At 53.3% G+C, this 16532-nt stretch overlaps 1 protein-coding gene across 1 annotated transcript in view; it reads right to left on the bottom strand.

The window, feature by feature from the left end:
* Muc2 (mucin 2, oligomeric mucus/gel-forming) overlaps positions 1-13241 on the bottom strand; it is a 28945-nt gene extending 15704 nt beyond the window's left edge. The window contains exons 1-27 of the mRNA XM_021167099.1: positions 13166-13241; positions 12205-12466; positions 10874-10988; positions 10382-10475; positions 10180-10289; positions 9835-10045; positions 9526-9651; positions 9183-9300; positions 8962-9100; positions 8660-8770; positions 8501-8570; positions 8146-8283; positions 7880-8044; positions 7255-7349; positions 6906-7032; positions 6256-6511; positions 5981-6033; positions 5769-5869; positions 5239-5393; positions 4831-4969; positions 4156-4263; positions 3894-4073; positions 3537-3776; positions 2654-2810; positions 1747-1894; positions 1170-1213; positions 492-731 (exon numbers count right to left, since the gene is read on the bottom strand). Of these exons, the coding sequence (XP_021022758.1) occupies positions 492-731; positions 1170-1213; positions 1747-1894; positions 2654-2810; positions 3537-3776; positions 3894-4073; positions 4156-4263; positions 4831-4969; positions 5239-5393; positions 5769-5869; positions 5981-6033; positions 6256-6511; positions 6906-7032; positions 7255-7349; positions 7880-8044; positions 8146-8283; positions 8501-8570; positions 8660-8770; positions 8962-9100; positions 9183-9300; positions 9526-9651; positions 9835-10045; positions 10180-10289; positions 10382-10475; positions 10874-10988; positions 12205-12466; positions 13166-13241 (3778 nt within the window). The remainder of the gene's footprint in view (positions 1-491; positions 732-1169; positions 1214-1746; positions 1895-2653; positions 2811-3536; positions 3777-3893; positions 4074-4155; positions 4264-4830; positions 4970-5238; positions 5394-5768; positions 5870-5980; positions 6034-6255; positions 6512-6905; positions 7033-7254; positions 7350-7879; positions 8045-8145; positions 8284-8500; positions 8571-8659; positions 8771-8961; positions 9101-9182; positions 9301-9525; positions 9652-9834; positions 10046-10179; positions 10290-10381; positions 10476-10873; positions 10989-12204; positions 12467-13165) is intronic.
* Positions 13242-16532: the final 3291 nt, after the last annotated feature.

Genomic DNA, 16532 nt, shown 5'->3' with positions numbered 1-16532 from the left:
AAAAAAAAAAAAAAAAAGAATGCCAGACAAGGTCTTACATTGGCCTAGAATTTGCCAATTAAGTTTACGGGTTTTCCAGTGAGCCCCAAGAATCCTGCTGTCTCCATGTCCCTGACAGTAGGATTGCAAATGTGTCTTCCCCCATGCCTGACATTTTACATGAGCTCTGGGGATCAAACCCATGTCCTCATGCTTGTTGAAGCCAGTGCTTTGCCAACTGACCATGCTCAGCCTAGGTCCTCAAATTTATAGGTGTTCTCCTCTATCATACCCCTGACTGCTCACTCATCATGGATATGGTTTGAACTGGAACAAATGCAGAGGAATGTAAGGACACCCTCCAATGTTCTCTGCCTTCAGAGAAATGTCAGTACCACCAAATTCACAGTTGATTTGCAGAACAGGCTATGTACACAGAACTGGCTCTGACCCCAAGAAGGGCTCTGTATGCTGGATTCTCAAGAAGACAAAAGCTCCAGGAAAACTCTCACCTTTGGTTGTGGCGGTGGCTGTGGTGGTGACTGTGGTGGTGGCAGTGGCCGTGGTGGTGGAGATAGTGGTAGAGATGGGGGTGGTAGAGATGGGAGTAGAGATTGTGGTGAAGCTTGTCGTGGTGGATGGGATTGCCGTGGAAGATCCACAAATATTGAAGTGTTGCCCCACTGTTCCATTGGGTCCGCAGAACTCCCAGTAGCAGAAGATACCATCCTGGGTCATGTTAAGAATCTTCCCTGCACAAGGGTTATAGAGCCATTATCCCAACAGGAAAGACACACTTTCAAGGCTTTCCCAATTTATCACATGTGAGGGAAGACTGGAGATACATCCTAGCAGGAATACATATCCAGAAGCTCTCATTTTGAAGGAGCCTCTTTGGCTCCCAGAGTTGATGAGCCCAAAACCTGGAGACACACTAGAAATTCCCTTTGGGAACCATTCACATTAGAGAAAGGGTACAAGGATGTATAGTACAAGTCCCTCGGGCTTGCTGTATAGCTCAGCAAGTTGAAGCTGGAAAGAACCTGGGCAACAAAGACACAGAGCCCAGGAGGAAAACAATTCCCACTAGAGGCCAGGTCCCATAGGTACAAGAACAGCACAGTCCACAGGCTTCCTGGATTAGGACCTCTAACCCTCTACCCCCAGGACCCCAGCAGAGGGCAGCTTACCTTCATCTAGATGGCATTCGACTTTTGATGTGTTGGTGCATGTACTGCAAAGCAAGTATAGATGCTATAGGTCCTCCCCATACCCTCCCTGCTCACAGACACCACATGCCCATCTCCCCGTACTATAGCCCAAAGCCCGAGTACTGCTCCAAACACAAACTACAAAGGAACCCATCCACTGGGTTCTAAATGTGGCCAGTTAGATGAGATCAAGCAAGCTAAGAAGAAGCTGGGCCAAGAGGATAGAGTGAGGTCTGAAGGCCTCCATATCCCCAAGGACAAGAACCAGCACCTCTATACTCTAGCTCCTATGACCATGTGTGTACGTGTGTGATTGGGTGTGCAACTATGTGTGGCTGTGTCCATGTATGTATGCACATTGAATGGGTTGTGTGTGTATGTGAGTGTGGCTATGACCCATGTGTGTGTGTTTGCATGTGCATATGCACCTAACTAATTGACCTCATTTCCATGTGTATGAACATAGTATGTTCATAGCATGTGCATGTGTGTGTGTGTACACATACACATGTATATGTCAACCTTTCCCAGACCCTGTGCAATGTAGGCTCAGTACCAAGACTTGCAGATCTCATCAGTGGGAACAGATCCTCCAGGTGGGTATCGAGTATCCTCAATATAGCATCCACACTTGTCCCCAGTGACACATTTCTTCAGGTCCTCATCATAGATGGGCCTGTCCTCAGGGCACCGAGGGTAGCAACCTAGTGGATATAGGAAATGAGACTCAGACCACCATGGAGGACCCCTGGTCTACCAGACCTTCCTCATCAGCTCCACCCCACCTGGTCTTTTGCCTGGGGATGCCCATCTATGAAGACAAAGAGTCAAATGACAGGGTTTGTGTCTCCCCCAGGGTTTTCTGCTCCCCACCTGCAGAGAAACATGGGATGGTTTCTACCTATGAGCTTGCCTGCTCCTCTACCACCATAGCATAACCCCAGTTCATTAAACAGACTGTGGTGAAATGAATCTTGTTCCCTCAAGCTGAGATTCTCAACCCTTGGGCCTCTCTCAAAGTCCCCATGTGTCTCCCCCAACTGGTGGTAGCCCTCAGCCTGACAGGGGTCTGCCCCTTGGTGGCTATCTCTCTGGAGGGCCCTGCCTGCTCACCCTCCAGGTAAGACACGGAGATGTTAGAGTGGATGCCATTGAGGGTTCTGCAGGTCTCAAAGCTGCGGTTCCCACAGGGTTCATAGTGCCATTCACACTCGTCCGGGGGGTTGTAGTAGTCACAGAATATGGCTAGAGGAGAGAGAATAGGGACATGGTCAGGCTTAGGAGCATACAAGTGGGTGCCTGAGTAAGTCTGAGTCAGGGAGTGTGAGCAAGAACAGGACCAATCCACGCCTACCAAAGCAAGTCTCACTATGGCTCAAGAAAGGACGCCTGGGGGCAAATGTGGAATGGTTCACATTCAGCCATCCCTTGGAAGGAAGGTGCTGTCAGCCACTGGTACTCACGGCATAGATCCGGTGTCCTCCAGTACACACAAGCCTCTGCCTTGGTGCACTCTTGAGCATAGGAGGCCACGGCAGAGCAGAAACAGTCACAGTCACCGCCAGTGTCACAGGAGCAGGAGTCGTGCACACAGGCCTCATAGAAGACTGTGGGGTCCACCTAGAGAGAAGACTTTATTGTGACTTAGGCTCACACTGCCCTTAGAGGGCCTAGAACTCAGGACAATAAAGCTGGCCCAGGACAAGAGTGGGTGATGAAGGGAGAACACTCATATTGAGGTCACTTGGGGCCTATAGATCTGTCATCACTCATACATACCCTGAGTCCCTCGAGATGACCATACTAAAACTAGCCCTGCCCTGCTATCCTCTAGGTACTAACAAAATAAATCCTTTCTCTCCCTTTCTAGTGATCATATAACCATGGCAGAGGGGGCTAGGGTCCAGCCAGGAATCTCAGAGAGAAAGGTTGATCAGCCAATTACTGACTTAAGGAACCAAGTGTACAAAGCTGAAGAACAAACACCTCACAGTGGTGCAGCAACACACCTCCAAGTGCCCTTAGCCTACTTGGAGAGGCCAGGAGTCCCCAGAGCAACCATAGTAAGACTAATAGGTCACACCCGTCTCATGCCACAGACATGCTAACCAGTCTCTTTCAGTGACCCCCAACCATGGCCCCTGACCACAACCACAACACACCTATAGTGAAACTCTGCCTACAAAGCCCTTTGCCCATGCCCACAGTCAACCCACACCTGTGCCCCGTCCACACTTGTGGCCCCTCCCATGCATGTAGCCCTGCCTACCTTGCTGTGGCCCCGCCCATGCCTTCAGCTCTGCCTACCTGGCTGTGACCCCGCCCATGCCTGCAGCCCCAGCGTACCTTGCTGTGGCACACTTTGAACACACGACTCTTGATAATGCTGCACTGCTTCTCTGCCCAGGAGCGGCGATGTGGGTTCAAGCTGCAGGGGTCTGGGTTGTGGCTTACATCTGGGCAAGTGGAAGCCTCCTTCCAGCTATTCCCAAAGTCCAGCTCGCTGGTCACCACCATGTGGTCCCGAGTGGTGAAGTCATTTTTGGTCTGGTCATCAAAGTTCCCACACAGACCACATACAGTGCCCTGCAGAAAGAAAGACAAGAGTCTCCAGCTTGAGAAGATCTTGAGGAAAGGGAGAGCAGCATCCACGGGGCCTGTGCAGGCGCAGCCCAAGGCACAGCTGCCATCTTGGTGGCCTACCTTGTAAGAGGGGTCCAGCTTGATGAAGATGGTGGTTTTCTTGTCCCAGATAACGATGATGCCGGAGCTGGCTTCCACCACTAGGTACTGGCCCACTTCCCGTGTGATATAGGGCACATGGTGGCCCTCTTCCAACTGTTTTACCACACGGTGTTTATCCACCAACTTCAGCTCTGTCCCCTATCCAGAGGAAAACATGGTCATTGACTGTGTCCAAGGGGTCCCCAAGGGATCCCCTGTCCCGGGAACCAGCAACACTCACCCCAATAAAGATCTTTATGGCCTTGGAGCAGGTAACACCTGTGGTACCGCAGGGGACATTCTCAGTGATAATGCTGAAGGAACCGGTAGAGTTTTGGCCACAGTAGTCCTGGGGCCAGCAAGATCGTGTCAGTCAAGAAGACCAGAGCACAAGGGCCTACCCCAGCTAGCAAGGCTAAAGCACCCCTCTGAGTAGAAAATGCTCTGCCCTTTCCCAACCTCAACCAGCCAGATCTTCTGTTGTGATGATGCCATTGAAGAGCACAAGGGATAGTAACTTCGCCTGCCTACGCGCGCACACACACACACACACACACACACACACACACGCACACACACACATACACATACATACACACACACATACACACACACACGCACATACACGTACACACACACATACACACACACATACACACACACACATATACACACACATACACACACACACACACACATGCACATACACATGGGAGTAGGCTTTCTCAATAACCCTCATCTCCACATATGGGGCAGGGAGGAGACGGTTTTACCACACCCTCTCTATTCATTGCTGGGAACCCAAATCCTAGCAGTGTGTGGGTTCCAGGGTGAGGAAAGGCTGGCCTTTCCCACTCCCAGGACCCTCTTCCATATCTCAGGGCAGGCTTCTTCCCGGATGGGTCCACAACCGCACCTGGACAGCCACATAGGAGCAGTGTCCATCGAAGTCATAATGCTTCCCGTCGAAGGTGATGTAGTGGCCACTCCCGTAGATAGAGCAGGTGCTGTGGCATGCATACCGGGTGCACTCCCAGCGTCCTTTCTGGCAAGTACTGAGGAGAAAAGTAGGAGAGCCTGAAGGGTGCTGAGGTCAAGACTCCCATCTGCTCTTGGAGAGCAGCTAGGTAAGGCCCTGGATGCCATGGAGATACCTCCTAAGGAAGTCCAAGTAGGAAACCTGCAAGCATGTATACTGGCCTAAAAGTAACTTCTAGGGTAAAGGGTAGACACTAGACTTGCTCCATCAACAGAGTGCGGACCACCTTCTATCCCCACAAAAGCAGCCCAGTCCCTCCAGTGCAGCCTGACCGGGCCAGCTCACCATGTGTTGTTACAATCCAGTTTGATACTGTCCCCAGAAGAGTATAGATCTTTGTTGTGGATGCAAGGACACTCGTCCTCTTCCACACAGCCACCACGGCCATCATCCAGCAGTCCATCGGGACACACACAGCCACTGATACACTCAGTATGGTACTGGAATAAGAAGGGTTCAGATAAGGGCCCAGAGCTTCTTGAGGAATCAAGTGCAAATGCCCACATGAGATCTAACAGTGTCCTAGACCCCCCAGATTCTTTTCCTCTCTCCTAAGACCCCTCCCTTCAAGCTCATCCTGGTCAGGGACACTGGGTAGAGTTGCTGGTCAAGGCCCCTACACTGACCTCTTCCCTGACACAGGCTGCCACTTCTCTTTCAGGGTCACAAGGAGTATCAACCCCTGTGTTTGTAAGACTCAGTTCCCAGCTCAATGAACTGGTAGTGTGGGAGTCTGCCTTTTTCCTCCACAATGGACTCAGGCATCCAGCACACACTCAACCAACCCACCCACAGCATCCCTCCCTGGCACTCACATAGCCAGCCACCAGTGTCTGGCAGCTAGTGGGACGGGGTTTCCGGACGGCCAGAGCAGTTAAGTTGTTGCAATCCACAAGGATTTTGGGGTGTTGACAGGCTGTGGAGTGAAGGAATTTGTCTTAGCTCAAGGTGAATTCAGGGCACCAAGTAAGTAGGGACGAGAAATAAGACTCAAACTTGTGGCCATACACGGGCAGCATCCACTTACTGTGGCCAATCAGTTTGACCTGGGTACATTGCAGCCTCCCGTTCCGGCAAGTGCTATGAAAGAGAAGTGGGAAGGGATGAACGGGGCCCAGGTCTGTGTCCACACAGGACAGATGCCAGCCAGGCCACTCTCAGAACCTCACCTCTGGCACCTCTGCCCCATTTGAGAGTCTCGGGTCCCATGAGTAGGCCCCCCCATTTTTTCACTTGGGATAGAGATTCAAGAGCAGCCACCTCCCCACTTTATGGGCCCCTTGCCAAGTCCAGGACACTCACCAGCGCTCCTCCTGCCTCAGAATCACATCTCCTGCCTCCAGGTAAAGACCATGGTGGTAGCAGGAACACTTAGCCAAGGGCACACAGCGGCCTTTCTCATCCATGAAGGTATGGTCAGGGCAGCCACAGCCTTCCACAGGTGCAAATCCCTTGAGGCAGTGGCTGTCGCCTTCTGAGAGTGAGCGGCAGGTCTGCTGGCAAGTGGTCAGGTTGTACATGAAGATCTGTGAGCTTGGGCAAGCGTGCACATCCTTGTCTGCAGAGGAAAGCACGGGAGTAAGGAAGGGGCAAAGGGAATAGACTCCAACTACTGTCCCTATAGGCTGTCCCTGAGTTTCTCTCTCCACCAGAACTGCAGATACCTGCCTAGCCCAAAGGCCAGAAAGCCAGCCACCCTGAGAACCCCTCCCAGGCCCCCTGAACTCAGCTTCTACAGCTGTGGCTAGCCCCTAGCCCATCTCTATGGAATTATGGTCCTCGCTGCAAGCAGAGAGTCTAAAAAGTCAGGGAAATCTGTTGCTTCCGCCAGAAGCCTGGAGGCAGCTACAAGGAGCTGGCCCCTCTCCCTGGCTCAGGGCTCCCAGCCCAAGCCTGTGGAGCTCTATGTCTGGATCACCGTCTTTGGAATCAGTCAGTGGAGAAGCACTTACTGCAGACACGCTCCCGCCAGCCCCACAGCATGACACCCTTGGCTGCACAGGCACGGGCGTAGGAAGAAAGAGCCGCGCACATGCAGTCCTCGTTGTTCTGACAGTTGCATGTGTCATATTTGCACCTCTGGGAGGCAAACCAGACAGCAGACAGTGAGGCGAGGAGGCCGGGTGCCTGGCCCTAGCATCCCATGCACTCAAGTGAACATACATGGTCACACATGTCAGCACTCAGGCACACACACATACCCAGCCCCTCACAGCTCAGCTGGGTGCCCAGAGCACACTTTGGTGGCTCTGGGGACACAGCATGCAGCACTGAGGGTGCAGTGTTGAGGGATGAACTCACCTTGTAGTACTCAGTGGGATCCACAGCCAGGTGGCATCTGGCAAAGGGCGTCTCCGACCTCTTCAGGAGGGAACACCAGTGCTCAGCGTAGTTGGCTGGAGAGTGGATCAGAACCTTAGCATGGACCAGGCTCCCTTTCACAAACCCTGAGCCTAAAGTCTGATCACCCAGGATGGAAGTGACATGGTCTCCTGTGTGACCAAAGCCAGACCCCTTCCTTCATAACTCCAGGCAGCTATGAACAAGATGAGACCTTTCTGCATAACACCCACCTCTCCCTTTTTCGACCCCAAGGGGCTAGAAATCCACAGATATGATGGAGAAATGGATAGAAGAGCATGTCATCCTAGCATTAAGCCAGGCCTAGATGAGAGCCACCACCCAGCAATTAGCCTGCCCAGTCCATTTACTTTGTCACCTGGAATGCTGCCACCATGGGGCCAGTGTCAACTGAAACAGCAGGTGAATGTGCTGATCCCAGCACCATAGGCCATGTGACCTACACCCACCCCTCACCCACATCCTATGTCTTCATCAGGAGCCCCATCTGCTCTGAGGCTGGACTATTAGGATTGTGTGTCCTTGACAAGCCAGTGGACAGCAATCAGCTTCTCCTGAGCCTTACCACTCTCAATGTTGAGGGAACAGGGGTCATCTAGCCAGTCTAGCTTGTCGTGGCAGCTTGATTGGGCCTTCCAAGTATTGGCAAAGCCAGCACCGGTGGCCTCCACCATCCCACCAGATGTCATGAAGTCATCACTCTCTAAGCCATTGAAGTTTCCACAGAGACCTAAAGGGCCAGGACAGGATTAAGAAGAACCTGGGGGTGGGGGAAAGAAATAGGACCCTCATGAGGATTTTTCAGAGACAAGACAGAAGAGAACCACTCACCCTGCACCTGTCCCTGGGCAGCCTGGTCCAGAGTCACAAAAAGCTGCATGACTGGAAGCAACTGGATCTGCAGCCGCAGCCCGAACTTCGTGTTCACAACAATGTGGTAGGAGGAGGGTTGGAAGATGGAGAAGCTCGCTGTAAGACAAGGAAGGACATGGTGAAAGGCTGCAGGGCTCCTTGGTTCCACCATACTATGGGGTGACATGCCCACAACCCCCTACCATTAGCAGGGTCCCAAGAATAGAGTCTGCCTGAGGACACAAGGCCTCTCCTTGCCCAGACTCAGGCTGTCCGAATCTCAGCTGGCTCTGTTGACTGGCAGCAGTTCAGGATCCTTCTCTGAGCCACTCACCTGCCACATGGGGTAGGGTCACCTCCATCTCATTGAGCAACACACTGCCACCTGATTTGAAGGCCACCACCTGCAAGAAATGTCAAGGGTGCATATTGCTGAGAGGGCCTGCATGCAGGACCCAGAAATGCTGGAAAGAGAAGGAGTGGAGGCACTCACGTTCTTCTTGTCATCAGTCAACAGCACGACAGTCTTCAGGCAGGTCTGCTTGTCTGTAGAGCCGCAGGAGGCCAGCTCCCCCAGAAGGGCATAGGAGTCATTGTGTTCGCTCTGTATGAGAAAGGGCGGTGAAGTTACTGAGGCTCTGACAGCCTCCTGCACCCTAGACCCCTACTTTCCAACCCATTTCTAAGAACAGCATTACCCACCACCCCAAGGACAGCCTTCTCCAGAATCAGTCTTTCCACCCTCCCTGGAAGACAGAGGGTCCCCAGCTCCATCCAGGTGCCTGGCTGGCCTACCTTGGTCAGGACATAGTAGCAGTCACCATGAAAGGTAAACTTTTTCCCATCAAAGGTGGTGATGTGGGAGCCACCTTCCAGGGCACAGGTCTCAGGGCAAGGCAGGTCTTTACACACCCAGCGACCAGCATTGCAGACACTGCCCAGAAACAGGGCACAGGGTCAAGACTCAGTAACACCCCAGCCTGTCTGACCCCCAACCTCTATGCCCTGAGACTTACCACTGCTCACAGTCATTGGTAAACTCCTGGCCTGGCATATAGAGGTGTCCGTGCAGCTTGCAGTGGCACTGGCTCACAGGGATGCAGCCACTGCCCGTGATGTCATCATACACAGTCCCTGTGATAGGTAGCCCAAGATGTAAACTTAACCCTGGAAGCCTCAGGAAGTGCCAGTCTCCCCCAAGGCGAGGCTTCCAGCCAGCCCTCCACCCACAGGTGTCTGGAGCCCAGCTCTGTCAATGAAGATTCTCATCTCACAGCACCCAGGGCTCTTGGAAGGGTCCCAACTCTCCCTGCTGCTCCCCACCCAGTCCCTAGGACAAGGGTCATCCAGAGCTCATACCTTCTGGGCAGAAGCAGCCATCCATGTAGTGTTCCTCACACAAGCTGCTGACCTCCAGATGTGAGCATGTGTCGACGCAGGGCGAGCTGCTCTCCAGGTACACCATGTTACTGGGGCATTTCTTGGCTAGAAGCAAAGTCAGCTCCATCAGTCCACAAATAAGGAGCTACCAAGGCCGCTGGCAGATACAGCATCTGGGCACTTGGCACAGACATGGCTCCCACCAGGGGGCTCACTAAGCCCAGGGACACTAACACTGAGCACCACGTGAGTGGCCACCAAGCACCCCACGGGCCACTAGCTACTTACGGCAGAGTGAGGCAGTCCTCCAGTTCTCAGGTCGGCCTCCTGCGTGAGAGCACTGGCGAGAAAACTCAGCCAGGGTGCTGCACTCGCAGGCGCCACCCTTCGGACACTGGCAGCGGTCGTGCATGCAGGCGCGCACGTACAACTCCACGGGCACGCGGGTCTGGCAGTCCTCGAAGGCTGCGGAGGTCAGCAGCCTCTCGCATTCGGCTCGCTTAAGACAGAAAGATGTAAATGCGGACATGTATCCACACCTCCCTTCCCTCACCTTAGAGCATAGGGATCCCTAACAAAGGTCAGCAAGTACAGGTTTCCTGAGAGCCTGGGGCTCCCCCAGTGGTGGCTCACGTGTTCAGAGCAGGACTCCGGTTCTTGTACTGCCTCAGGGTCCTCACATTGAACCTCAGGCTTGTTGATCTTCTGCATGTTCCCAAACTCAATGGCACTGAACTGTATGCCTAGGGAGACAGCTGGTCAGCAGCGATCCTTGGGAACCAGGAACCTGCAGCCACACCCATCTCCCTCTCAACAAGACCAGCTTAGCACTTACCTTCCTCAGAGAGGAATTCGTAATTGGTCTGCATGCCATTGAAGTCCCCGCAGAGACCACAGGTGTGGTTCTGGAACCGGCTGTCCAGCTCCACCTGTTGGAGGAGCAGGGAGGGCAGGTGAGCAGATCTCGGAGCCCAGCACATCTTCCAGAGCCCCTAAGTCTAGGCAGCTTTCCAAACAGGGCAGGTCGGGAAGAAGGCGGGGGTCAACCACTAGAAAGGTGACCTTCAGGGTGAAGAACCAAAATGCAGTCTCTGAAGGACAGTTAGGGACAGCTCACTGAACCTATAACACAGAGAGCCTCTCTCCAGCCAGACCAGTGGAGTCTCTGGTACCAAGCACTGTCTCCAGTAGCCTTCTCTCCCACACAGGATCCTACTCCAATGGTGAAATGTGGGTCTCCCACCCTCTACCCTTCTATGGAGCCACCAGGCCTCTGGCCAGACAGAGGAGTCCCACCACCCCAGAGCCCCAGGATGCTGGTGCCCACCATGAGTGCATCTTCCCGGTTCCACATGAGGGAGAGGCCAGCCCGAGAGTAGACCTTGGTGTAGGCATCGTTCTTCTCAATGAGCAGCCCGGAGCTGTAGTGTGGGGTGCTGACCCTGTGGAAGCCACTATGAGGTCACTCACCAATTCTCCATCCCAAAACCCACCCACTTGTTCTCATGAGGGTTCTGCTGTCCACAGGGTGCTGAAGCCATGGGCATTATCTGGATGAAGTCACTCCCAGCCTGGCTCCTTACATGGCCAGTCTGTTCTCATCTGAAGCCACAACCTTAGTAAGGCCAAGCTCAAAGAAGAGGCTAGAAAGCCCTTGTCCTGGGCTAAGTGGGTTTCCTTGGGGCAGAGCCAGGCTCTTCGGCCTATTTCCCTTCCTGTGCCCTCTCTGAGCCCAGGACAGGTTCCTTCCCAAGAGTCTTAATGGCAGTGGGTCTGGGATACCTTGGGGACTCAGCCCCCAATCCTTTCTAGGCCCTCTGTTCAGAGGTATTCCTCAGGGCTGAGATGGCTCAGCCGTTAAGAGCACTGACTGCTCTTCCAAAGGTCCTGAGTTCAATTCCCAGCAACCACATGGTGGCTCACAACCATCTGTAATGAGATCTGATGCCTCTTCTCAATATACTCACATATATAAAATAAATCTTTCAAAAAAAAAGAGGTGTTTCCTCATATGAGGGGTGGGACCCTCAACCTCTGCCCAGTCCATCACCCTGGGGCTGTCCTTTTGCCAAGACCCCACCCCACTCTTGTGCTAGCCTGGAACTGCCACACAACAGCCCCTGAGCCTCTCTTCTTAGGGACCTCTGCCATATCCAATCCACACAAGGCAGCGCAATGCAGGCGGACCAAGCAAGGTAAGGGAACACTGGGAGAGCCCCGTGCAGGACCCAGAAAGCCCTGAAGCAGGAAACGAGAAAATCTCCAGGAGGTGAACCTGCAGGACGGGAATGCATTTAAGAGGACCTCATTGTTGCAGAGACAAAGCCAGGGAACAATAGGGCAGGGCAAGCAGCCTCTCCCTTCTGAGCTTCTGCAACTTTAGCCTTGGGGACACGCTCTGGCAGCCACCAGCCTATCCCACATGCCCCCCAAGGGAAATCTACAGGGGACTCACAAGATAAGAAGACCCTGGTCTACAGAGGGGACCACCAAGTGTTTGTTGAATGAATCCATGGATAGCTCAAACCTCAAACTTAGGCATGTACCAGAGCAGAAGAGGGTATCCTGGAGGCTGGCTAAATTATACAACTTGCTCTAAGGAGCCAAAAGCATCCCCCAGCTGCTAGGACAGGAGAGAAGAGTAGTAATCCCACTCACATGGCCCCGTTCACCACTGCCAGCTTGTGGGTAAGGTAGATGGTGTCATCCTTAATGGTGATCAGGATAGACTCTATCTGGGGGTGACCCCCAGCCTCGCCCAAGCCCCGCTTCAGGTGCACAGCAAATTCCTTGTAGGAGTCTCGGCAGTCGGACGCAAAGTTGTAATCACAGAGGCCAGGGAATCGGTAGACATCGCCGTCAAAAGTTTTGTAGTGGAAGTCACCCCAGGTGCTGCAGACATGGTTTCGGGATCTGGCTTCTGGGAGGACAGTGGGGACGCAAGGTGAGACACCCAGGTACAAGAAGGGTTTCCCTGAGTCCACCCTCCAAGTTAACCCCAGAGGTCTCCCTATGAGAGACCCATCTGGGGCTCCAAACCAGAGTTTCTGGTTCCCCCCTGTAGAAGCAGTCTCTATTAAATATTGGTCACCCCTCTCAGTCAAGGTGCTAGTGTGGAGTCCAAGCAGGGAGAAAAGCAAGAAAGGCCTTCAGGCAATGTGGTCACCCTGTCTACCTCAAACCTCTCAAGGGAATCTCCATTTAGCCCCTTCCACCAGCAAGAGGCTGGGATGGGTCCTTCAGTCTTCAAGAGTTGCCCCTGGGACATCCCCCATCTACAACTCTATCTTGATGGGACAGAAGTGTCCCATATGGTCACCCAGTCCGTTCTTCAGAGGCACTGTCTTGCCGAAGGTCCTCTATATCTGGAGCCATCCTAAGCTTGGATTCTTCCAGACAACCAATGCCTTCCCCCCTCCCAGGGACAATGGTCCCTCAGGGATCCCAGCTTCTCATTCTCAACTTTCAACCGCAGAGTGGTGGTAAGAGCCTTAAGACCAGTCCCACTGCAGTGGTTCTGTCTGGGGACCCCCTCCTATTCCAGAAGCCCCGTCCTAACTGCCTTCCCACCCTCAGGGTATTCTGCCTGTTTCCTTACCCAGATCACCCAGCCCCTTACCTTTCTGGAGTTCCGAGCCCTTGGCTAAGGCCAGGACTAGGCACGCAGCCACCAGGCGAGCTAGTGGCAGCCCCATGGTGGCTCACGAGGGTGGCACAGAAGAGCATCCCAGGGCAGGGGTCCAGGACTTATATGCTTAGCAGGCATCCGAGGGCGGAGGACGAGGGAGGTGCGAAGGGTGGGTGGGGCATTTGCCAAGTTATCAGGAAAACAGCTGTGGGGGCTCCATGGGTCCCAGAGAGGAAATATTGATTCAGGTTATCTGAGTTTATCTTTATATGACTCCCTGGGTAAACTTGGCGTTCCTCAGGATGTCATAGCCCCAATTATCCCAATGCCAGCACACACCCCAGGTGAACTAACTCCATTCCTTTAAGCTACAAGCCAGACCAGACTCAGGTTGGGAAAGGCAGGAGGTGACTGCTGGAATTACATCCCACAAGGTCTTCCATACCCTTCTCAATGCTCTCAGGCCCAGCCCCACAACCTCCAGCCCAGCCTAGATAGAATAAGGAGCTTTCAAGTGTCCCCGACTCCATTCTGTTTCTCCACGAGCTGTGTGGGCTGAGACAACCGTGCTTCCTGCTGCACCTCACTTCACGTCATCCAGGGAAGACAAAGAGTGGCAGGAAACCAAGACTCCAGAGGGGGGGGGTGACCCCATGTCATGATGCAGAAGGCAAGGAGCAGTGGGGACGCGGGGGGCCACCTGTCTCCGTGGAGCCTGCTATACTCTACTGAGCCCAGCTAAGTCCACTCTCTAATCCCCTTATTTTCCCAGGCTCTGCCAGTCTCTGGAATTACATGTAATTAAAACTTGGACAGCCCTCAGCCCAGGCAACAACTCTCATTGGACTTATGTCCCTTGGGTACAAGAGGAAGTAGCTTGAGTCTGGAGAGGCCACTGTGTGAGCATGGGGTCTGAGCAGAGGGGTTAGCCCCAACCCCAGCAGGTCCTGTCCCTGCAAAGTGTCCTGAGCCTAACAATTCTCACAAAGGCATGTGGGCTCAGGCAGCCTGTTCTGTGTTCCTAGCCACAGCTGTTACACGAAGGACATGATCCTTTGAGTAACCCTGGTGACCTTCAGTCCCTGGGCTTACCCCAAAGCTGCTGCTGCCTCACCAACATCTGGAAATGCCTCCAAGAATCAGGGGGCTGCATCAGAGTTGGTAAAAACCACAAACATGATCCTACAAGAGACACCAGTTCCCAAGGTCCACCCATGCTGTAGCTGAGGGGTAAACTGAGACCTGGGGAGCACCCCTGCCCTCCATACTTCCTCTTCCTGAAAACAAGGAATGGTCCTGACTTTGGTTAGAGTACACACAGTGAATTTGGTCACAAAGTACCTCAGGCTCCAATTTTGTCCCCAACTTCCAGAGGTGAGTGAGGAGAGATGCATCGATGGTCACAGGCTCCCTGAATGGGGGTTGGGGGTGTGTGGCATCTCCTTTCCTAAACTCTTCCCCCAGTTCTGAACAACAGCCACATCCTGGGCTAGAGAGACAGTAGTGCTAGTGATGGTACTGTCCTATGATGCCACCCATCTAGTCCTCTGGGACCTCAGTCCCATCCTAGCTGGAGCCAGAACAGGTTCCACGCACTACAAAGACATCAGAGATAAAAATGATCAAGAGCCTGGGCATGGACAGAAGCCAGTCCTCCCACCTCACTGTGCCCCAGCCCCAGCCTTGAGCTGTCCTCCCTACCATGGCTCAGGCACGTGGGAAAACCTGAGTGTGGCCTGAGCCCAAAAAAATAGGGATTAGGGAACTAGAACCAGCTGGGCCAAGGAAGCCATTGTTTGGATTCCCTATGTGGGCCCCTCAGGCTGGCACCATGCCCTGCAGAAACCCAAGGATGGACCTGGCCCCAAGAACCTGTGGTTTTCCATGCCATGCTTTCTTTGCTACAGTGGAAGTCAGAGGAATTTTGGTCAGACTCATGACGCCCAGGAAAGACCTCTGAGCTGAGCTCTGAGAGGCTGGGTCCTCTCTACATAGAAGAAGTGAGTCCTCCCTGGATGGAGGGAGTAGATCCTCCCTAGATGAAGGAGCTGGAAGCTCCCTGGGGCAGAGAAGGTCAACACTGTGTTCCTACTGAATGAAGCGGTGGTGACCCCAAGCTGAATGACCTGATACTAACAGACCTCGTGGCCCTTTGCAGGATCTCCAGTGGCTTAGATGAGCTTTGATGTCATACAGCCCAGCACATGGCTGGACACAGTGGTCAAGCCACAACACTAGTGGTCAATGTAAGGACAAAAGCCAGAGCGAGTTCATGACCTGCTTCTCAGCTACCAACTTTGGTTGAGGACCAAGACAGCCTGGGGTTAGGGGCAAGGCTCTGCAACAAGATAAACAGGAGCTGGAAAGCCCTGGGGGGCCACACAGAGGCCAACACATGTAGACTGATTCTCAGACACGGCTGGATGTGGCAAACACACTGAATGGCTTTACCCTCTTCTATGCTGGGGTCTGATGGGTCGCTGGCCTCAAAGCTGTTTTCCACCCTTGCTCCAGAGACCTCTATGCCATCTCCTTGCAGCTCCCCCCCCCCCCCAGGACTATGATGAAGCAAAGGAGACATTAATCCTTTGAGGAAGCTCCTGGACAGCGCCACAGTCTTCAACAAGGATGTGGTGGCCGAGGTAAGAATGACTGCCCCACCCAGTCACAGGTGGATCCTGCTGGACAGACGTCCTGCCCAGTCCTTAAGTTAGACTAGAACTGAAACCGACAGTGGACAGGGTCCCAGACACCCTGGGCCTTCTTCTGCTAGCCCCACGCCCTGCAGTATTTACCTGGACAAGATAGTGTTCCCAGGGACTACGCAAAATTTACAGCCTTGACTGCAGGGAGGAGGCAGCAGAGACGTCACAGGCTCCTAAAGTGAATGTTCCACTCTGCCTATCCATACATTGACTCATCCGGAAGCTGGAGGGGAGGGCAGGGGAGGGGCGATGAGAGGAGAAGGGAGAGGGAGGCGGAAGACCAGATGAGGGAAGAGAAAAGAGGGAGTCTTTCTCCAAATGAGGATCATCCAAGCCCCAATCGTGTTCTCAGTCAGTGGCCTTCCGTGATGGCTTCTGTTGTCTGTCGGCATGGCTAAGCCTCAGACACTAGTCTTAACGCTTCCATGAAGGTAGGTTTGTTTGTTTTGTTTTGTTTTTTCCCAATATGAGCAGATGGTCCTCCCTGGAGTGGGAAGTAAAAAGAAACTAAGGTCTAAGAGGAGAAAGGAGGCTGCCTCCACCTCTGCCTTGAGTCTCCCATTTGCTGACTTCCCTTGGGATTCCAGACTTAACAGCCCCACCATTTTATGAGCCATTCCTTAAAGTAACACTCGTCTCTGTGTGTGCACAGA

Source organism: Mus caroli, chromosome 7 (assembly GCF_900094665.2).
Source record: "Mus caroli chromosome 7, CAROLI_EIJ_v1.1, whole genome shotgun sequence".
Lineage (NCBI taxonomy): Eukaryota > Metazoa > Chordata > Mammalia > Rodentia > Muridae > Mus > Mus caroli.
The sequence above is the reverse complement of the archived record's forward strand: the minus strand, read 5'-3'. Positions and strand labels throughout refer to the sequence as shown.